The sequence below is a fragment of the Amborella trichopoda genome, chromosome 4, assembly GCF_054954075.1.
Source record: "Amborella trichopoda isolate Santa Cruz 75 chromosome 4, AtrichopodaSantaCruz75HAP2 v2.0, whole genome shotgun sequence".
In the NCBI taxonomy this organism is placed as follows: Eukaryota; Viridiplantae; Streptophyta; class Magnoliopsida; order Amborellales; family Amborellaceae; genus Amborella; species Amborella trichopoda.
This window is the reverse complement of record NC_142339.1, coordinates 50,652,626-50,676,773: the sequence shown is the minus strand read 5'-3', so window position 1 is coordinate 50,676,773 and position 24,148 is coordinate 50,652,626. Positions and strand designations below refer to the sequence as shown.

General features: G+C 36.9%; 1 protein-coding gene and 1 non-coding gene across 2 annotated transcripts; both read right to left on the bottom strand.

Annotated features, from left to right (window-relative positions):
• Positions 1–2,261: 2,261 nt before the first annotated feature.
• Positions 2,262–23,801, bottom strand: LOC18421946 (T-complex protein 1 subunit zeta 1). The gene is made up of 15 exons (XM_006826729.4): positions 23,529–23,801; positions 23,382–23,445; positions 22,118–22,253; positions 21,223–21,374; positions 21,062–21,109; positions 17,857–17,949; positions 15,860–15,966; positions 9,558–9,672; positions 9,361–9,447; positions 8,542–8,746; positions 8,248–8,342; positions 3,415–3,483; positions 3,136–3,243; positions 2,889–3,007; positions 2,262–2,775 (listed from the first exon to the last, which is right to left on the bottom strand). The coding sequence occupies exons 1-15, from the start codon at positions 23,660–23,662 to the stop codon at positions 2,700–2,702; spliced, it is 1,608 nt and encodes a 535-aa protein (XP_006826792.1). The 5' UTR covers positions 23,663–23,801; the 3' UTR covers positions 2,262–2,699.
• On the bottom strand, positions 19,842–19,906 carry LOC148782559 (small nucleolar RNA Z43). The gene has a single exon (XR_016055195.1). It is a non-coding gene; the product is annotated as a small nucleolar RNA Z43 (small nucleolar RNA).
• Positions 23,802–24,148: the final 347 nt, after the last annotated feature.

Sequence of the window (24,148 nt, the reverse complement as noted above, 5' to 3'; positions counted from 1 at the left end):
CATTGAAGAATTTTGTATAGCCCCACCAAAGAACATGGATAGCCTTAGTGACTCAAAAGATCTTTAATAGTCCTAGAATCATTAGAAAACTTCCTTCATGCTTGTACTTCTTAGGCAAACTTCACCTTCTTCAATAATTTCATTCTTGAGATCTTGAGGCCATCTTGCCTTCACACATGTTCTAGGTGAATCTACACACCTGCCAGCACAACCGATGCTTGATCTCATATCATCGAGATCCCTTACGTAAGTCTCTCCCACGAGGCCTTCGTTATGTTCTTAACCTTGGCAATGCTTTCCCATACTTCTCAAATGTCCAAGTACCCATTTCACTTCATTATAACATTTTCTTCTTAGGCTAAACACAAGCCAATCAAGAAAAATAAAAATAAGAAAAATAATAAAATCTTATGAAAACCATGGCAATAATCAAAATGGCATCTGCATATAGAGTAATAATACTATGAGACCCTCTCACATCCATGTGAGTAGGACCTCAAAGGATCACCATTAAATATTTGACACAGATATTTAGAAAAGTTATCAATAAACCCATTCACTAAGAAGTCTCACACCCATGTGATAACTTTTCTAGAGATCTGTGTCAAAATTTAATAGTGATCTTTTGAGGTCGTACTCACATGGGTATGGGAGGATTGCATAGTATCATTACTCCTGCATATAATACTAAAATGAGATTACTATCTCTACTATGTCAAACGTATACACAGTAGTAAAAAATTATGTTAACAAAGCCATAATTTTTCAGTGATTCAACAATTTTTAAATACCACTACCTTGAGGACTATTTTAGCCCATAGGGGGAACTTATCTTACAATCTTCTCTTTTGGACTCAGATCCCTCTAGTTGCCTCACAAAAATATTTTCTTCCATCTCACCATTTAGGAATCTCACCATAAGGATTGATGTCAAAGTCAAGATAATTATTTCGTGTTAAGATTATTTTAATAGAGGACTTTCTAGTAACCTGGGAAAAATTTTCCTTATAAGCTTATTCCTTCAACCTAAGTAAAGCCCCTGTCTTAATGTAAACTTTTCTAAAGCTTCATTTTATGGTAAATTAAATATGCATGTTAAGCATGAATAATCATCAATAACCGATGTTTCTTTAATTTTCTATATCATACACTAAAGCTTTCTAGAATAAGAGGAATAAGTAATATAAGAGGAAGGTGGCACTTTTATTTCATTGATTTCAACGTTAGTATAAATTCCCACAAAGAGTGGCCTTTGCTGCAATCATCTCATCTTTATAAGAGTCATTTTACCCAATTTTACATTCATTTTAAAACCATCCATATCAACATTGGACAAGGAAATGAGATTACGCCTCACTCGAGGACATGAAAGACATCAATACAAATAAGAGTATCCTCATTAGGAAGAGGAAGTTTTGCAGTCGCCTCGAAATAATTTAACCTCTAATCACCCATCTTCTTTCTTTAAACTCTATGACATACTCCTTGCTTGTGGTGATAATACTTTATCGCCAAAATAAAAGATAAGATACAATAACATTTCATCCCATGTCTCACGATTTCTAATCCTCTATTTCAAATTGACAATATTTTTAGGATAAATATTCATAATTTAACACTCTAACATTATAATATATCAGGAATTGTAGAGTAATCCAATAATCTTAACATGATACAAACCAGATAAACATAAAATAAAAAAACTAAACCATTGTAAGTGAACAAATTAAATTAAACTTCTCCAATAAACAAGTTTGGCGCATTTCCTTAGCGAGGGCGGGCAATACGCTGGACAGGCCAAGCCCTACAAAACTAGGCCTGAGCCTAGCCCAAGTGCTGCACCTAGACCTGAGCCACAACAGGGTCAACCCAGTTCGGCTCAGCCCAACCTTTTTTTTCTTATTTTTTCCCTCTTGTATTTTTCTCTGATAGTATTTGGCCTCGCCTAGCCCAGTCAAGGCTAGGATAGAACCAGGGCCTCGGCACAGTTCAGTTCGGGCCAGACCTATAGGATCAGGGCCAAGCCCTGATGGTTGCCAGCCATACCATTAGACTGTTCTAGATCAAGCTTATCTTTAATGCTCATATAAACTACGAAGTCCCTCCGGGAGAAGGACAAAAAATAGAAAAGCCCAATCAAAGTTTTGTTTGTTTTTCGAAGTAAATAATCAAATCCGAACACTAAGCCCAACTAACACAAATGCTGCATGACCAGGACGAGATCAGGTTCACGCATTCCAAAATGCCTTTCATATGTAATATTTAGAAAACAAGCTTTCTCATCCATGTTCCATTTATTACTTTTCAATAAGAAGCAACATTCTTTAAACAAGAGAAGACACTTGCAACCACCCTGGATTACCCTCTGTTAGAGAGAGAGAGACTCAAGTATACAGCATTCTAAATATGGAAAAAGTGCCCACAAATTTCACAAGCATTTGGTCTCTGCCGTTCTAAAAAGAGAACAATATAGTAGAAAGATTTCAGACCTACCCATTCTAAATCACCCACAAAACTCTAATCATGGAAGAGGATCCAAGAAGATGGAGCTTTTCCCACCCACTAAACAAGAACCGCGCACACACTCAAGGCAAACCCCAACAATCTGCCCACTCTTCCAAGTTAGTTATCTTAAACTCGAGAAATCCAAACAAAATCATGACATGGTTACAAAAATTTACTTTCTTCAAGCTCGGGGACTAAGTTGGCTTCCGCATGTTACGGCCAGCACGAATAACTTCATCCACAAGAAGCAATTGCGAAGCAATCACAGGCCTGCATCAAATAGAATAGGCTAGTTTGTCCAGATGAAAAAGAACATAAACGGGATCCCAAAAAAGAAGTTATTGACTTTCTTACTTAAGAAAAAAAAAAAAACATTATCATACCCAGAGTTTATGATCTGCCGCTTCACAGAGTAGTTGTCAAAAATACCCTCCATTTGGGGGTCAATGGGTTCCCCAGTGTGATGGTTCAACCCCACAATGTTACCCTTATCATGCTCAGCCTAGATAAAACCAGAACACAATAAACAAAAGATACAAACCAAAATGTGACGCACCCCACACCCCCAAATCATTCCCCGGACCCCACCAAACACAGAGAGAGAGAGATGGCATCAATGTTTGAATGGACCTGAAGGCCAATGAGAGCGTCTTGTGTGTCGAGACCTGAGTTTTCTGCCAGTGTCTTGGGTACAACAAGAAGCGCATCCGCAAAGGCCTCAACCCCAAGCTGTGCTCGCTGTACCAAGAATTGAAAAAGATCAGAAACATATTTCTCACCTAAAACAACATTCTAGGCCAGTGGGTAATACGTCAAATGCCAAGATCATGGCCTGAGAAGACATTAGTTAACAAGTTTTATGAGGTTTGGATCCAAGTTCAAAAGTAGTTGTAAAGAGCGAGAAAATACCCCATGGACAGTCTTCTTTATATTGTTCACTAGGTGCTGCCTCGCTGCAACTTCAAAAGCACCTGCCCCCTGCCAAAGGATCATTCACCAGTATATAATGAAACATGTCTCAGCACCATTCACATTCATTTTATAGTAATTAACCAAAAGGAAATACAATCACTTCCGAATTAATGTGAATATCAAATTTGAAGTCTCGTAAAGCCAATAAAGAACTATAATCATAAAGGAAAATATCAAATTTATAAGCATTGACAGGTAAAACAATGACTAGCTTTCCAAGCTCTCTCTCTCTCTGCCCTCTGTGGCCAATTTCTCTCTCTATCAGGTCTCACCATCTCTCTAAGTAGATTAGGACTTTCATTATTATAATTTTTCATATGTTACACTGAAAATTATTATTATTTTTTTTAACAATAGATCATAAAGAAAATTAAGGTTTCCATTTGTTTTGAAAGTTAGGGTTTTGCCTTTTTTGTGATTTTCAATAGATTATACTGGAAATTATTTTCAGTAGGTTACGCTGCATTTTTTTAAGGGTGCCGTTTGTATAGAGCCTAGGCTCTAAACAATCAAATTAGAGCCTACCTTCAAATAGTGTCAAGAAATGTAGTTTCAATACTATAAATCTTTGTGACATCCTTAAAATATATTTTTATCTTTATTTATAAAGTTTAAAGCTTCAAAAATAGTGTAGAAAGACAAATCTATGAAAACTTGAAAATCTTGAAAATGGACAGTCCAAAAAAGCGTTATAAATACACTATTTCGAAAACTTGAAATCCATTTTTTTCACATGTCCATGCATCTTGATGTCAAGATCATTAATTTGAGAATATTTGGGCATCTTCTAGTGAAATTTTTGAGGTAGGTTGTTATTTGATTGTTTAGACCCACTGCTCTATATAAACTATATACCCTTTTTTTAAACAATATATTATACTGAAAATTAGGATTTCCAAGAGGGTTTTGATTTGAAAATTAGATTTTTGCATTTTTGTATTTTCAGTAGATTATGCTGAAAAGTAAGGTATCCAAAAGAGAGTTTTGATTTGAAATGGGATTTGAAAAATACTGAAAATTACCAAATGAGGGTTTTCATTTGAAATGAGAGTTTTGAATTGAAATCGTATTAGAAAATTTCAATTACAGTGATCGCACTAAAAAATTTATAATAGTATTAAAAATTTATAACTGATCATTCACTGATAATATAAACTGAAAATTGTCTATATTGAAATTGCTATAATGATTATACTGAAAATATATAGTGATCATATTAGATCTCTTAAAATTATAATGAAATTACTTATGGTGATTATACTGGAACAATTCATAGTGATTATACTAAAGAATTCTATACATATTGTATACTGAATTTTCAATAAGCTGAGAACTTTTAGTATAATGGTGTGATTATACACACTGAAAATTTTGATTATATTGAAAATTTTCGATATACTGATCATATAATCAGTCGCATTTTTTGGTTCATCAATGCTATTTATGCTTTGTTCTTGTTCTTCTACGTTTTTAATTCGTGAACTATAATGCTTTCGTGTATGAAATGCTTTGACAATGAATGCAAAAATCTTAACCCAAGCATGACATTGGCTAGCTCCTCATTTCCTCTAAGGATGCATAGTTTCAACATTTGAGATTATTATACTTCCATCATGCCCATTATTGTCCTCTGAGACCCAAGGTGTTGGGGTCTCAAGACTCAACATTTGTCCTAGGAGGCCCCCTAGTTGTTCGGCCTAAACTTCATTTGGCTGTATCTTTTGGCTCCATCTCCCTCTAGCTCTCAAGCATTTAAATGGATGATTTTGGAAGGGACTAACATTGCACATAATTTTGAGACCCAAATAAACCAGCCCACTTTGTTGAATGCTTATACCTAGACTCACCATATGGGGATTAGCAGTAATCACCTATGTTAATTAGTGATTCAAAAATGGACTACCCAGATCCTGGGCAGCCGCTTCGGCGGTCTAGAGGGCCTAGGAGCATCACCCAGGCACAGGCGCCAGAAAAGGCCGAAATCCTTAGGTGGCCACCTAGGCACTTAGGAACCCGCCTAGGCACCGCGCCTAGCGCCCAGCCCGGGGCAGCCGCCAAGGGCCTGTGCCCCACCTAGAGGCAGAAAACCCATTCGGTAGGGGCAGTTTTTGTCTTCTTTTTTTTATACTAAAGGGTTAAATTTGTGGGTTTTAGGTTTATTTGAAACCTAAAACCCATTTTAGACAGAGAAAAACCCCCAAAAAAACTAGTATTTGATGATTTAGGATCGAAGGATTTCTCAAAATTATAAGAAATTGATCAAAACATCACCTATTGATATTAGATTAAATTTTTAACTTTTAACTATGTCTATGTGTGGAATGTGGACCACACTTACTATCAATCAGACTATCGATAATTTCTAATTGGATATATGGACTTATGGTTATACTCAATTGTGCTCCTATGTGTTGTGTAGTATACTTTTGAATTTTGATGTGTGCCTTTAATCCCTAATTCTTATATTTTATACAATATACAGTTATACTTATACTGTTAGAGACTATAGAGTCATTTTTTTTCCTACTGGGCCGCCTAGACCATCCGCCTAGGCATTGGGCAGTCTGGACCCCCAAGCCACCTAAGACCCGCCTAGCACCTTATGAAACATTGATACTAATCTATGTGGTGATTGACAATGGCAATCAATTCTTTGTTTCTAAAGAATTTTTTTTTTTAATTGACCCAAAATTAGTGTTTGTGATTATAAGTTTTGGGGCACAAATGCATTAAGATGCTTCGAATTAACAACAAGAAGAAAATAAACTATCACGGAGGAGGGAGAGAAGGATCAATGGTCACTTTCCTATATATCGAACGCTAAACCTTGAAAAGGCACACTAATGTCTTCTAGATGACAAAAAGAAGTAAAATAAATTTCAACTGTCAAAAAACTTAAGAAGTCACTCTTGCAGGAATGTTGAAACTCAAGTTTTCTTAATTCATCAATCAGCAATACGTTTTCACCTCTATCTGTAGGGGTTTTCCCTTCTTTGCATCTCATTTTCATTTATATTTATCTATAAAGTGAGATCCACATAAAGTATATGATAGATAATCAACCCATCCTTGGATCTGATACTCCTAAGAATAAGTCTAACGAATAACAAAACACTACTTGCTACCGAGACCCCATAACACAAATAATAGCCTGGGTTGACATTTCCTTTTGTCATATTGGAATAATGTCTTTGATTCCCTCAAAAAGAAGCAAATAGGAGTTATACAGGAGACTCGAGAAAATCAACAAATGGGAGGGAGAGAGGGTGTGTGTTCACATGTTAAAGAGTAAGTTATTGATTAATTGAATGAAGAATTTTTCCTCGGAACTGTCCATTGTGTTACTAATGCTACGGATAGGTTATGACACAAAAACTTTCATCAAATGGACAAATATCATCCTCTAATCAACAAACTATGTAACAAACTTTTAAAACAGGCTAATTTTCATATCCATGGGTACCCAATTTCAAAGGTTTAACCAAACAAGGTAAATTGAAATCGCCAGGGAATCTAATAAAGTTACCAACAAGGGTTCCCAACATCCAGGGCTCCATTTCCAGGGCATCCATTCTCCTGGGCACCTAGCTTCCAGGGGAAACGGCGAACCCCAAGATCAACTCCTAAGGAAAAAAGGTCAAAATTCTCAAATTTTATCCTATTGAAATTTGCCACAAGACTATCCCATAACCCTAAATAGAGAATTGTAACTTTCACTTAATAACTTGTATTCTCCTTGCACATGATTTTTATTGCTTAAAAGAGGTTATAAATTAAAAATATTCTCTAATAATTGATATTTCAAAGGACTTACTTCAAAGCCAGTAGAATTCAGCGGTATTTAAACCACATTTTCAATAACAATTACAACAAGACAAGTTCTAACATATAGCCTTTCCTCACTTAAATTTACTGTTATTATAAGCGACGTGCATCTGTATTTGGATCACACTTAAAAGAGCACCTCAAGCTATTTCTCATGGACATCTTAAAAGCTAGTACTTTCTTTTTTTCCTTCTTATTTTGCTTTTCACAGATTGGAACAATTTAGAATTGTCACCATTAATTTTCACTTCTATTTCTCTTATGGCTACGTTTCTTATATAGTAGTATTCAAGAAAAGAAGAGGGGAAAAAAACACAAAGGAAAACGCTTAAAAAATTACATCCCCACGGCATTTTACAATTTTTACAATTTTGTTTTTTTTTTAATGTTAACTCATGAGACCTGATGAGAATGGAGCTCTAGATGTCATGTTATAGCACCCGCCACCATTACCAACTCCGCCTAGAGCCCATTCTCAATTTTTTAATGAATTCTTTTTCTAATATTATAAACTACAAACAATGGAGTGATCATCGTTCCTGCTACCTATCGTAAAATACTGCAGGTTACTAAATATTGGATTATCAGACCATAAATTATAAGAGAGTCTAGTGCAAAAAGCTGAAAGTTAAAAACTTGCTAACATAAAAGACAAAAGAAAATAAGTGATAGGGCTTTTCCCTTTGAACAATCTCCCCAACTACATTAGGGGATCACAATCTGGATTGAAATTAACATATGGTTGATTTCCTACGATGAAGAAGGATTTCCTTTACAAATATGTAGCATGAAATAAGACCCTTCTTTTGCATGTGATGTTAGAGATCTTCAACCCAAACTAGGAGCTATCACTCCTAGTTTTGATAATCAAACACAAAGAAGACAGCAAATTCTATTCGCTTTTAGAATATATCATATTAAGTGCATTGAGGTTGCGATGCTCACCAAAATTACCGCTTCATCTTCAATTGTATTTTTTACAGATCTCAGACCATCACGAACAGCATCCTTGATCTGAGCAATAGTGTGATCATTTGGCCCTGAAAACATCATAATTCACAATTTCAGTCATGCAGTATAAAGCTTTACAAGGAACATCAGTTTGGAGGATGATTCCTGGAATAATTGGCTCACTAATAGATGTGGAGACACAGTTCAACATCAAAGGAATAAAAGCCTGGTCTCCTGCATAAGAAGATAGTCACTTTTCAAAAAAATTTGAGGAGAAGATAGACATACCTTTGATTAAGATGGTACATGAGGAGGGATTCCTCACATTCTCTACAAACGTGTATTTCTCCTCACCAAGGACATGCTCATAAACAAGGCCAGCCCATCCAAGGCATTCTGGAGACAAGTCATCAACAGAATTGACTGCCTCTCCCCCACAGGCCAAAACAAGGCGCTCCATATTTCTCCTTTTTGCTCTCCTTAAAGCAATAATCTATAAAAAACAGAAACTCGGCAGTTGGCCCCATATAAAAATGAAAATTGATCTTCAGTTGAAGCAGTCGGGCAATAGTTGTTACGGGAAAGTTCAACAAGTAATTTGAGGGTCCACCTTTTTCCCCCAAAAACATAGGATACATTCAATTATTTTGTTTATCAACATTAGAATGTCTATAACTTGCCTATAAGGTAGAAGACAAACAGTCTAATGAAAACAACCATCTATAAGGCAGTAGATAATAAGGGCTTTCCAAAACTAATGACAGAATAATAATATGTAAATATGAACGCATCCATGTTTTCCCATTTACCATGTAATTATAAAAATAAATAAACCTTTCTCAGATGCCTTAAATAACACAGAAAAGAAATTAATCTTCCTTGTAAAACACGTACTCAATAGAAACAGCAATATGTCATAAACATACTTGAGTATATATTTGACTACACTAATTATCGTAATGAATGCCTTTGAGAAAATCACGAGTTTCACCAGCAAAGTTTTTCATTTTGTAACCTATTTTACCAAGATTGACATTATTTATCCATAAATTGAGAAATAGAAAGAATAGATATAATGGAGGGTTGAAGAAAAACAAATGGACTTACTCCAGCCTTCGCGAGAAGATCCAGCGATGGAGGATCTATACCCTTTTGATTGATCACAACAAAGTTATCATCAGTCACAGTACAAACCTGCAGTAGACCAAAATCAAGTAATGATTACGGTACCTATGAAAAATTAAGGAATTTTCCTTGTAAAAAGCAAGAGTTAAAAGAATGGACAGAAATAATTTCAAAGTAACCTTATTTTTCAGCTCAATGATTTTGTTAACTCTCTCATCAACTTGACGCCTCTCAGCTGCAACCATCTTTTCTCTTTGTTCCGCATTTGAGTAGAAAAAACCAGCATTTATTTCACTGGCACACGACACGGCATTCAAATGAAAGACAAGAAATGGTGTCAGAGCATAAACATGGATCTAAGGAAATTTAAACAAGGCACAGCTTGTGCCCTCAAAAAAAGACCAACTATGTCTTGATCATAAAAAGCAAACAAAAGAAAATTCTCGAAATTCGAGGACGTGTAGTAAATTAACAGAAGCCAGAACTCATGATTTCCATGAGAAAAATGTCCAGAAATTGTGGAGCACTTTTCTGGGTGAACAGAAACCCAAGCGCCAACAGCCCACTTATCTAATTAAGTGAGTAAAACAGTATGATATTTAGAGGTACTTGGACCAGCTAGGTAACAAGAAGGCTGCTTGCTAGGGATGAGTTGAGAACAATGGATGATTCACATGTAGAAATCAATCCTCACGGGATAAGGCTAGTGTTCAGCATTCCGAGCATGTTACAAATGGCATTGCTAACTTGCAAGACCCATCAAAAATGGCAATTCGAGTGCAATTCGGATCTTCTAACCAGAATACAAGCAATCAGTGAAGTTCAAAATATCGGGAAACCCCTTCCATAGTTACTTAATAATTGCAACTCACCTCTTGTACTCCTAACATGCTCATCAATAAAATGTATTGCATAAAGACATCTATGTGATTGAAATAAGAATAGCCACTAAATTGGAACAGAAAAGACCAATCTAGTACTAATGAGTCAAACCACTCGAAAGACTAGCACAAATAAGAAAAAAAGATACAAACAAAATGAAAATTAAAAATAATATAAAATTTTTAAATTTGTACTGAATCATTTTACTCTATTACTATGTTACTACCACAATAACAATATTTTAATTTTAGAGAATTGTAAACTAATGGAAGAAAGGAAAGAACTCAATAAGAGGGCATGGAGGTTACTCTCTCGCTTCTCACTCTTTCTAAGCTCACATGTGCTGGAAATGGGCTTGAGCAAGGGTTTATATAGAGTTGTAGTGGTGAGATATTTGTGAGTGAATGAATCTATGCCCATGATGCTATTCGTCAATGGCACATGGGAGGTCTATGATCCTAGCCACACATCCATGCCTCGCTATAAAGATCAAATGATGAGATTTGCGAACCATTATCACTCCACAAAACCCTAGATCAAATCATTTACCAAATTGTCCTTGTTGCATAAAAGTTTCATCATATGCTATTTACTCATTATATAATAATTCATAAGAATCTATGAAAATGTTAAAACACCACAAGGCTAGGGGCATGCTCTTATGACAATTTTGATAAAAATACTAACTAGGATAATATCCAATAGATAAGTCAATCACAATGTACCATTTCATGGAATTCACATACGCTTAGCAAATAGAATCAAGTCACCAACAAAAGGTGGACAATTTTCACTTAATACTTAGGGTTTATATTATAATTTCATGGCTAGCATCAACTCTAGACACATGTTTCCATCCCTCATGTATGAATAAACTCCATGGAATAAATAAAAGAACACATGTTATAAAACAAGATTTTATTAAAAACCATATAAATTAAATGAACAATTCACCAATTCCAACCAAGGACAAACCCCCTTGTTTTAATGTCATGCTGACATCAGCAGTAAGGTGGGTTGGTGGGGTGCCACGTGGACACCCTCATTTGTTGTCCTTTGGAATTTGCCCCAAACAATTTATAAAATATCATTTTTGTGCCCCAAAAAATCAAAAAAAATTTCTAAATGATTCTCCATCAAAAATACTCATTTCCTCGTCATGATAAAATCGGACAATTGGTAAATGAGATCTCTAGGCTGAAATCCAGGTACTGGAGTACTCCACTAGGCTAGTACGGAATGGTGATCCACTTATCTCAAAATGACCCAACACGCCTATGCTCCACAATCTATGGCAAGGACACATAATCTGGCTTTGCCGAAGTCATTCCATTGAAGCATTCCAACTCCCGATTCCCAATGGATTACAGATGCACCCATGGGAACATCGGAGTGCTCACATAGAGGGTTCCTCTCAAGGCACATGTGTACTAGCTCTTCTTCGTAGGATCATACATTAAAAGAGTGGCTTCCCGTTCAACTGTGAGTGCACGTCATAGGGTGCTCTTGTGTAACGGTACGGACTCATGTCCCTTGAGTCATGACCATCCTATACAGGACTATTACTCTAAAGATAATTGGGTTCTATATTCTCTTTTTGATATCTCTTAGCCCTTGCCAACACACCAACTATGAGGCATACTCTAGATATAGCCCTGACTCAGAGGTGACCCTCACACCTCTACAAGTATCTTTCTCTCATAGATGTCACTCATTGCCTCATGCACTCGGGGAATATGATTCTGGGCCTTAGTGTACTAAGCACTCAAAATCGCTCACTCCCACTCAGTGAGAATCTTAGCTTTAAGGCCTTGAAAGGCCATAAATCCAGCATTTTCCCACTTGACCTTTTGAGGTCTTATGCACTAAAACTCTCTTATCCTCATGCATACTCACACATACTCAAGCATACTCACACATACTCAAGCATACTCACATACTCGATATCGATATACTCATAACATACTCAAGAGAGTAAATACGCACGCTATGTTCCAAGAGAGTAAATACTCAAGCTATGTTAACCTCCTCGATCTCATACCATGTACAAGTTTCATTAATACATTAGTAGCCCAGCCTTTAGTTAAGGGATCCGTATGCATAGCCTCAATAAGAATATAAGCCACATCTACCTCACCTGCCTCAACTTCAACTCTCACATGATAATAATGTGCCCTTATGTGCCTTGACTTGTTATGGAACCTAGGCTCTTATGCCATTGTGCTGGATGTGATGGAGATGATTGAGAAATTTCTTTATCCATGTCTCCCTTGGATGCAGATCATAATTTCACGTACTCGACTCCTATAGTAGAGAGAGCCACTATGTCTTGCTTCTTGGTGCGCCAAGATATGGCACCACCCCCATATATGAAAACATAACCTAATGTTGAAGTCATCCAGATCTCCTTGGTAGTCGGAATCAAAGTAACCCAAAACACTTAACTCCCTCACATTCTCATAGGTCAAGGCACAATAAATGGTTCCTTTCAAGTATCTCATGATTTTGTTAACGATTTTCCAATGTTCAATTTTGGGGTCACTTTGAAAACACCCTATTAAGCTATGAGCAAAAGCTAGGTCAGGCCTTGTACCCATGGTTGCATACAGTAGTGAACCCACCGCACTCCTATATGGTGTACTCTTTCCAACTCACTTCTCTCATTGTCCTCTCTTACGCTCGTATTGATACTTAATTTATTCTTTTCTCAACGGGTGTATCAATAGGCTTGCACTCACTCATCCCGAATCTCTCAAGAATCATTTTACAATATGAGGATTAGGATAATTGAATAGTACGGGCTGGTTTGTCATGTATTATATGGATTCCCAACACATGAAACTTCTCCTATGTCCTTCACGTCAAAGTTGTTTCATAGCAATGCCTTTGTTTTCCTTATTAGGTCTAAGGTGCTACAAGCTACTAGAATAGCATCCACATATAAGGTTATCAATTCTAAAGCCAATGACCTTATTTATGGAGAGGGTATGCATAAAGCCAAAAGCTCTAGAATCATTGGAACTCAATATCAAAGCTTATGGCAGAACAAGACATCAAGCCAAGGGAATTCTCCCCCTCAGTCACCAGATAGGACTTGCAACCATCATTTGGTATTAGGTGTTTGGTTCATTAAGTTATAAGGTTTGTAATAAAAGTATGTTTTATAACATGTGATGTTTTAGTTATCCCAGGGAGTTTTGCCACACATGAGATGGAACAGATGTGCCTAGGTTGAGACTAGCTATGAAATTATGATCTAAACCCTAAGTATTAAAATGGAAGTCGTTCCTTGATCTGCCTTTGTAAGTGGCTTGATTCTATTGGCTAACCCCATGTGAATTCTATAAAATGGCAAATTGTGATTGGCTTGTCTATGACATATTATCCTAGTTGGAATATCTTTTCTAAATTATCATAAGGGCGCCCCTATCCTTGTGGCATTTTATATTTTCACAAAGTCCTATAGACAATTATGGAATGAGTAAATGGCATATGCAGAAATTTTTTATGGAACAAGGACAGTTTGGTAAAATGGCTTAATCAAGAGTTCTATGAAGTGCTAATGGTGTGCCAATCACATCCATTGATCTTGATGGCTCGGCATGAATGTGTGGTTAGGATCACATCCCTCACATGTGCCATAAATGAATAGCATCAAGGGCTTAGATTCATTCACTTACAAATATTTCACTGCTACAACTCTATACAAACCCTTGCTCACCCCCATTTTCAATACACTTGTGAACCATCTTAGAGAGAGAAAGAAGAGTGGAACCTTGTAACCTTCATGCCCCTCCTAGTGCGTTCTTTCCTTTCATCCATTAAGCTTCTTCCGCTTTCCCTTGGTGAAACCTCATGAACAAGGTGGTGCATGCTAAGCTCTAAGGTGTCTAGTCCTCATGATCTAAGGTAATCATCCCTACCGTTTCCTTCCTATTTTGAGCCTTTACCTTATAGTTTACATGTTGTAGTTCATCCGTTACAGCAACATCTTCATCTTATTCTCTTTCGTTTTTGGTTACCCTTTTATACTATGCATGTACGCTATATAGCGTGCATAGTCTAGTCCTTGGACCATTCTATAAGACATCAGCTTCTTTAAAGCTTTGGGCACCTGATTTTTTATGAGATTTTTTGCACTCTTTCATGAGAACCAGTGAGTATTTTGTGGCCATTTGAGAATCATTTACTTGAGTATTGGACAAAAGTGTTTAAGAAATTGTCCCATTATACATTGCTACATGGTCATATTCATGTGCTTCATATGAGTTATTTTCATTTGGTTCACCAAACTGTACTGTTTTGTGCTTTAAAGATTCACCAACCAAACTTGTGCTCTGCAACCAAACCTGGGTAACCCCTTCAATTAACCAACTTTTTATCTCCCCATCATTCATTCGGAAGGCTGTCATTTTCCTTTGGAGACGTTTGCTAATGGTGATATTATGAACATTATGCGGCGACCATAATTTGAGGATCTTCAGAGGGAAATTCACAGTGCATTCGCAATCTTACTATTTTTGGGCCGCCAATTTTAAGCCCCTAAAACATCTCTACTGTCTAAGACAGACTTTTTCTCTCACTAGGAAAGTATCATTAGCTTGAGAACTCCTAGACCTCTTGCTCTTCCTAATGGCTCCACCAATCAAGAGGTCCATTAAACTGAACTTTGATAACTCCCTCAAAAACCCCGGCCATGGTGGTTTCACAATTTTATTCCAACATCAATGGCCAAACTCTTTTTCTTTCTCTGGTTACCTTGGCTTAGGTGATTCTACCAAGGCCAAAGCCAATGCACTTATGGAAGGTCTCAGGTTGTGGAGAATCTCTGCTAGTGGAAGGTGATAACACAAACATCATCCAAGGGTCAAAAGATTGAATATGAGTCCATTGAGATTAGACCCCATTTTTTACCGCATCTTTTACCTGTGTAAGCATCTTCACGTTGGATTCCATCATATTTGGTGGGAAGCTAACACAAAGGGGGATGCGTTATTCAGAGTTGACGCTGCCAGCTTGGGGCACCCTCCAAGGTCCTAGTGTTTTCTTTTCGTGGACTTTTACTTTATGTATATTTCTTGGTCTAAGAAGGGTGAGGATCTTAAACTTTCCCTTAACTTGTCCCAAGCCTGATAAAGGATGTGGGTTGTGTAAGGTAGGCAGCCAACATACAACTTTGCCAAATCTATCCATGAATTTTGAATCTCTAGGATTCGTGTAGCCGACCCCAAATAGTTGGGAAAAAGCTCTGCAGATGATGACGATTCCATTGTCTCTGGTTTACTGCGCTAAATAGAAATTAAGTATTTAATATATATAACAAGCTCCATTCAAGAAACATTGTTTTTCCAACTGCTCATTGATGGACAAAGATAATTTATGAGAACAAAAACTACAATTTTTATTCTAGATGGAGTTTATAAATTGAAAATGATTTCAGATAATAGTACCAAAAGAAAACAAATTTAATTTAACGCAAGCATGGCATGCCCAAACCATCCTTCTAAAAACTTATACATGCTCTACATTTCCAGAGCAAAAAAAAACATTGCATGCTCTTCTACCAAAAACTTGCACACACTATCAAGTCTATACTGACCTCTTCTCATACTCCAATGAGACATTACAAGTCAAAATATGGCAATTCTCAGCACGCCTCTTCATATCTGGATGTCTGGATCCGTGATCAAGGACGAGACCTTCCACCTAGCAAAATAACAATGGCCAAAAAGTGGAAAGAGTAAGTCTAGTGAATTCAAACAAATTTCATATAAAGGCAAAAAGTCTATCCATAATAGTGAAGGCCAAAAATTCAACAACTTCACAAAAATAACAAAAATGAGTAACATAGCGAAAACAAAGGTTACTTCAAATAAATCAAATCCTCATTGGGCAAATAATGGAAGGAATCATGATAAATATTAACCTTTAGTCAATAGCAAATGATGGTGTGGAATTGAATCCTAAGCCCTCATGGATGCAAAGGGAGAACTAAAATTATTTAGAGAAGAAAACAATTATCAATATTTGAGAGAAATGGACAATCTAAACCGTAAGCACCAGGATGGATCTTTTTTACATAAGCAAGTAATACTCCAAAACCCATCAAGCAATACATTAGTTTAAACAAAAATTTACATTTCCAAATTGAGAGATTCTCAAGAAGCTTCTGCACAACAAATATATTCATGCCTAGTGAATTTGATCAACAGTGAGGGGTATAGCATGGCAAGGAGGTCACATTTGAGTGGGGACTAAAATATGGTTCTAAGGCAATTATGACTAGCAGCAGTGCAGAAACTACGAAAGGGGTTGGATCACGGATCTCCAAGGCTGAAGTTATGGCATACCACAAGATACCCTTCAGTTCAGGCCCAAAGTTTTATGCACAATTGTCGCAAGTATAGGTAAATGATTCCATCTTGCATACCGGCTAATGCTCTCAAATTCCATGCTTCTAATTTTGCTATACGCACCAAACATATCCACAACACTAGACAACATGCATGCACTTCCCTAAAAATCGAAGCAACCAAAACTCAACACCCTGATACTAAATATACTTCAGTAAATTTTCATGGGGCTTCATAAGGTTTCTTCACATGAAAATTAGAATAAGAAAAAAAAAATCCAGGTTTAGACACATCCGATCTCCTTTACACTCCACACTACCTAAGTGCTACATGAGAGAGCAAGTTTCTAGTAGAGAATAAAAACTCGTCTTGTGTCGGAAAACTCCCCTAAGTTAATTCCGCTCGTCCAATGAGAATTCTATGAATGAAAAACTCGGTATGAGCTAATTTTTCCTTGCATGTAATTTCTACATGTATTTGATACATGATTCTCTTGAATTGTAATTTTCTACATGCATTTGATACATGATTTTCTTGAATGTTGCAGCATTGTTAACGTCGTAGGAGACAAGCTGGGTTCGATTTCCATTACAGACAGCTTTATTTGCTTCAAGTGAACAATTGGAAAATCCATCAAGTTTTTTTGAGTTAACTATTTGACTTGAAGAGTCAAATTAGTTTTTGCAAGGACTGAGTCCTTAATCAAGTTTATGTTTTTGAACACCGGTTTTTAGCCATTTCACCAGAAACTAAACAACCAATAATTGAGTTCCCTTTCTTCATAAAACAATTGTAAACATGATTACTGACTGCCACAATCAACTACTCGAAGGTTTAATGGAATGACTCTTAAAATAGTGGAAGTCCAATAGGTAATCGCTTTTCTCCAATAAAATGTTGCAGACAATCAACTAATCCTTCTTGGGTGAAGAATAAATGTGTACGTCTCCCTTACCCTTACTTCATTTCAGATCACCTAGATCAACAGTTGTACAACACTACTGACGTGGGAAACAAGCAATCATTCGTCACCCTTCCAAACCCTCTAAATGCCAAAATAAGGGAAGTCATTTTCAAAGATTGAACAACTCTTGAGCATGCTCAAACAACTCACAGCATTTTCAAAGATCAAAGCATGAAAAAAGAAAGCCGCCATCACCTGTTGACTAATAATGTAAATGTAGAGCATCTAAAGCTTGAGACATGTGCACCAACAAATGACAGCAAATTAAAAGTAACATACCAGGCGTGTGTCTACATCAAATTTGTGGCGCATATGCATAATCTCAACCATGAACAAATCAATGGGTTCATCGGGCTTGCGAATACAAAGCACCTATTGAGATCCAAAATAATAGTTAAAGGATGCAAATAAGACCAAAGTTAATAGAAAGGAGTTGTAGCTCACTATAAACCATATGATACAATACATGTATAAAGAATGGAGTCAAACTTCTTAGAATTAAAAATTCAGCAACTTTGCAAGGAACATAATGTTATAGCAACATTGATACTCCATTGCAGAAGCACATTGGGATCAAAGGCACTAGCATATGAGATGGAGTGACCGAGCAAGAGACCAGAGACCTCAAAATACAAATAATAATTAAATGCCTGAGGTGAAGAGATATAACTACATCCATAGAAAATTCATTATAACGGTGACAATATAATATGCAACATCATGTGGAAAACAAGATTTTTAATCATGGGCAAAAAAGAACATTTAATATCTTCTTCCAATGCACAATCACAACAATGCAACTTGACAGTAAATTATCACGAAAACTAAACAAAAATTTTAATTCTTCTCATATAAAATTTTTTAATCAATTAAAAATTACAATCAGAAACCTTCCATAAATTTAACTGACTACTTCAACAATTTTTTACGAAATCTAACTTTGAGTCTGCCACAATATTAGGTAAACTTTCCAAAAAAACTTATAGCCCCCAAAAACTCCCATGACTAACTTTTCACTTTATTGTGTTTTTTTAATTATTTTACCTCGTCTCAACCATTGTCATCGAACTCTTTTCAGTTTTGTTGGGATTCACCATCCAAAATTTCAATTTCAATATTTTAACCTCTCACTAACACATCCTTCAGATCACATAATTTACTTTTTGTTCATGTTGTCCGCTCCCTTCCCCCCAATCCCTTTCTTTTTGCATGTGTGTGCAAATTAAATTAGTCCTTATTCATCAACACTTTGCCATCACTGCACATCTCAGTGTGATGTAGATACATGTGTCTCTGGCAAGGTTTAAATGCTCAGCTTGGGCTCAAGACTAAGCCCCTGCCCAAGCCAAGTAACCCAAGCATATCCAAGTTGTCTCATCCGAGTAGGGTACAGTCCTTAAAATGCCTCAAAAAAAGCAAAAAATAAAATAAAAATCCCAAAAATTCAATAAAGGATCAGAAAAAGGGGAAAGAGATTTGGGGAAAGAGTGAGAGGACATTTGGGAAAAGAGAGGGAGACACTCTGCTACATAGAGAAAGAGAGAAATGAACACTGGGGGTGGATTTCTGCCCCGATTCTGAGAGAGAGCGATGAAAAAGGGGGGGGGATTCTGCCCCCTTACAGAGAGAGAAGAAAAATGAAAATTGGGGGCATATTTCCATCCTTTTAGATAGAAAGATGGAGAGAGAAAGAGAGATGAAATCGGAGGGCACATTTCCACCCCCCTTAGAAAGAGAGAGAGAGAGGGGTGAGAGAGAGATGAAAATAGGTGGGCGCATTTATGCCTCCCTTTTAGAGAGAGAGAGAGAGAGATGAAAAATGGAGGCCAAAATCCGGCCCCCTTTTTGCTTTCCTTTATCAATAGACAAGAACATATATTACCCACCCTAGTTCTAAACGGTTTCCAACTTTCCATGTACCCCAGAAGGTACATGGGAACTCCCCCTAGCTACCACCCAAGGCCAAGTAACTATGCCAAATCCAAGTTGACTCGGCTGAGTTTTCAAACCTGGTTCTTAAAGCTGCATCATACACGAAGAGATCTCTTTGAAAGTTCCATACATCACTTCATGTGTTATTACTTCTTCTTACAAAAGGTGACTTCATTGTAATATATGAAATTTATGCTTACAAAAACAGTACTTTTGTGTCTGTAAATTGTGCTCAAGGGGTTGCTGTTCTATATAGGCTGTACATCACGATTATTTTTGCTAAGTGAGTGAGAAAAAATTAGGTGAAGAGAAAGTGAGAGAACAAGAGGAACCCAGAATATGGGTGGTGATATATCAGATTGGTCAGCAAGGACGATCACCATTACAACAAACAAGATTTAATGGGAAAAACGGGTGGGTGATGTGAGAGACAAGGACACCGAAGGGATGTGAAAAGATAGAGGAGACATGGGTTGAGAAGGGGCAAAAAACATCATGCTAAACATGTTTACTAGCATGATAATAAACATGTTTAGCATTTGGACAGGGAGCTAGGTGGGCCAGGCACCCTGTTTTACCAACCCATCAGCTTTCCTGTTCGCTTCCCTCTATATGTGCTTGAAAGTCATTTAAAACTAATCTTGATTTCCTCATATTGTTCAAAGAACAGAAGCAGTCATGGCACGAAATCCGGATAGGATGCCCATGAAATAACATTTTGGCAATCCCTTTCCAATACAAGGGTGGAACCCCATCTGTTGTCAAACTTTCTGAGGACCTTTAGAGGGACTCACTACAGCAGTGGCTGAGTCGCAACTCCAATAGGACCCAAATAAGAAAGCACTATCTTGGATAATACCCCCAATAGCTGCTTGCTAAGGGTTGCCAAGGGAGCATCCATTGAAATTTAGCTCGATGCTTGCTTGCCCCGGATGTAACCAGTGGCCAGTCCGACTCTTGTTCTCAGGCCTGAGACATACGATTTGTTTCCAGTTGCAGAAGTTCAAAATAATCGCTACCAGCTGATTGTCCAGTTTCTCTATGTAAGCCTCTCAGTTGTTAAAAATTCTGCTATTCCGCTTAAAAATTCTGTCTATGTATGATCACTTAAATCATGCACAATAGGTAGATAAATACAGGTAACAACAAGCAGACATTTTTTTTGCGCTGTAGCACACATGTACATGTCAGATTAAAAAGGGCAGAAACAAATCCACTAAATTTGAAAACCCAAAGGAAACAAGAAGCCACACAAATTTTTACTTTTGAGGCAATCAGCCACACAAAATTGCAACATCCATACAGCAAATACAGTGATTATATGAAAGGACACCCATAGAAAAGTAAAAGGCTCTATTCAAACCATGATTTCTTTTCTCCTTTCTTTTTGTGATTGTAGAGATGAATGGGGGAGCACACTAGGTGACACTTCAAGACTCAACAAGATAGAATTTTCCAACTGAAAGAATGCTTCAGTTGCTAGTAAACTATTTTGCACCATCACAAAGAGAATGACACAGCAGTATTTCAAATAACTTTAATAGCCACTCACTGCATTGACGACTATGTCAGTCAGCTGATCAGCCAGAGCTTCATATAGCTGTAGGAGTGAGAACGAAGAAAACCAATACAAGGATGTCAGCAAAGAATATTTATGCTGCCCATATTGCAAGTGGGATCATATAAATAACACAGCTGAATAAATCCAACTACCTTTGTCCTGAGTGTTGTCCTTGCAACCATCTTAAGAATCTCTTTATCAGGTTCATCGCCCATCACAACAGGGGTTTGGAACTTTTCAAGAAACTCCAGTGTGGCTCGCTTGGCAATTTCAAAACCATCCACCAAAACACGCGGATGCATGCCTGAGAAAATAGAATGAAAAAGTGAAAACCAGAACAGAAATACCCATCCAAATAATAATAATAATAATAACAACAACAACAACAACAACAAGAACTAACAGAACACTAATTAATAACAAAAGAAGCTACACCAATGCATCAGCTCTCCAAATGAGTGAGTAACAAGTTACACCACAAAGAAGAACTTAGGCACCAATAGCATGAGATTTAGTAATACATAGTTTTCCTGCATTACTTCTATTGGTTCTTCACACTCCTTTTTACTCAGAAATGAGGAAATACGAGGAGATATGATGCTTTTGCTTCATGATTCCCCAGTTTGACACACTTTGGTAAGACAGAAAAAAATTGATAACGTATTCATTAAGTAAGATATGGTATCATGGATCCCCTTAAATGAGTTGAAACTTCTAAGACATTATTTAATTGAAGCATGCACATGTTTTTCCATGCACACAAGCATCAGAGTACACCTATGCTCCAAATAGAAAAACTCAAGTGTCTATAATATACACACAAGGTACATTCACAGATACCTATGCATAAATACATGTCACATGAGAAAGTCCCCTCATATATATAGCTATAACTTAATACACTACTATCGAGAGTCAATCCAAGCAAAGAAATGCATACCATATTATTCACCCAAGAACATGGGATAGGTGAGGGAAAAAGAAGAGCATGTCAACCAACATGTGCTACAGCGTGATGCAACACAGAAATTGGTGAAAATAACTAACCTTCGTCAATATAGCGTTCTGATTGCTTCATAAGCTCACCAATAAAGAGCACAGTGGATGTTGTACCATCTCCACTTACATCATCTTGGGCAACAGCTGTTCTTGCAATCATTATTGCTGTAGGATTCTGAATTTGCTGCAAAAAAAACAAAAAACAATAATAAAACTAATCAAAGCCAAATAACAAAGCCCAAGTACTACCATTCCCAAGCTTGAATAGCATTTCAATGATTTACAAAAGAAGACAGAACAGCTGATTTACAATAGCATCAACATCTATATCAACAGATCATAATGTCAATGACTGATCAAGAAACAGAAAATAAGAGCTTAATATCAATCACACACAAGAAGTCTCCCCTTGGTAAGTGAGGATGTCAAAAATTAGAGCAGAGATGACAAGTGCAAAGATGTGTTAACACTTAAAGAATGAACTCCAAGCCCTCACAAATAACAGTTGATTACTACAAAGCCAACATATTATGTCCAAGAACAGTTGATTGCTAACATGGAACGGCCCTTGTCATGTCAATAAATGGTCTTTTACTCAGCTTCTGTTCTGCCTTCCCCAAAAAGCAACGAAACTCTCAGACAAGTCAAAATCATAAGTCGATCAATGCATCGTAGTTGGGCCCACAAATCACAGAAATAGTATGTCAATTAAAGAAGCAGCACTTCAAGGCCTCTCCGATGAAATATCATGATCAAAAAATTCACAGAAGAGGGAACAAAAAGGCAAGAATATATTGATTCTCCCAAAGTATATGATACATGGGCAGTCAATAGATAAAACCATCTTGTAAAGTTTTCGTTTCAGGTATTTGTCTTTGTTGAGTAGAGCATTTTCCTGGATTTGATAATCAAAGAAAACGGTTTGTCAAATCAAATCCAGAGATAGAAACTAGCAAAGAGTATCCATAAACATCATAAATGCAAACTTTAAACTTCACCTAAACCCACTCAAGTTTCGGAATTATGCAACAATTTCAGAGAGACATATTATATAATTCATTACATGTTATCTAGATCACAACCAACTCGAAAGATTACTTTGAGAATGCATCATTTGACAAATTTGCAATCGAATAGCAGAGATCTCTGTAACATGTAACAGAAACCCTAGAAAAATGACAGAAGACAGTTACCTTGAATGATTACCAACAAGACAACAAACCAAATCTATGCATTTGTATAGAAAAGTAGAGCCAATAAACTAAACCCTAAAATCAATGCAAATTTCATTTCTTTTTTAAACTGAACTGACCATTTCCTTCAAGAGTGTGTTTCCATCTTTCGTGAGCTTGATATCTCCAGCTCCTCCAACAAGCCTGAAACAGAAACCAGAACAATAGTATTGGTGATGACAAAGACGATGATCATGGGGACGTAGCATGATGACGACGATACATACATCTTAATGGTGCCCTTAGGGCCAAGGTTGGTCTTGAGAACATCCTGTAAACCCTTAGCCGCGTTGATGTTCATATGGAGAGCAGCAGATTTGTTGAGGACCTCGGCATTAGGGTTTAGCACTCTCAGAGACATCTTCGCTTACTTACAAAGACCACTGGTTTCTTGTTTCTCCCTCTAAACAGGGTCTTTCTCTTTCTAACCAGACCCCTCTCTCTGAACCAGATTTTCGTCCCTCTAATCAGGGTCTTTCTCTCGCTAGCCGTCCCAAATTATTTGGAAAAATACTATGATGGTGATTATTTAAAAATTTAAATCACCATAAAAACTATAAAAAACACCGTTCCATAAAAATTTTTCTTTTTTTGTTTTTGTTGGATTGCCGATTATACCAAATCCAAATCAACTGATTGTGCTAATCCACAATGGTGCAATTGATGGCCAAACTTCCTGGTCGACTCGGGTTTTAAAGTAAATGTTGTAAACCTTCATCTAAGAAATAAAGGATGATACACTTCTCTCTCACATACAAGACCAGTGTTAGGACTAGGCTTAAGGCTAGGTGGTTAAGGTGGAAGGGCGCGGCGCAGATATCTGAAAGTTCTATTCTTGGCATAGGCA

Bases quoted from the DNA above. Each gene is read 5' to 3' on its own strand.
- LOC18421946 (XM_006826729.4), bottom strand. From the start codon at position 23,662: ATGTCTCTGAGAGTGCTAAACCCTAATGCCGAGGTCCTCAACAAATCT. The intron at 23,446-23,528 runs GTATGTATCGTC...TTTCTGTTTCAG, and splicing joins CCTAAGGGCACCATTAAGAT to GCTTGTTGGAGGAGCTGGAG. The intron at 2,776-2,888 runs GTATGATAATGT...TATTTGATGCAG, and splicing joins CGGCAGATCATAAACTCTGG to GCCTGTGATTGCTTCGCAAT.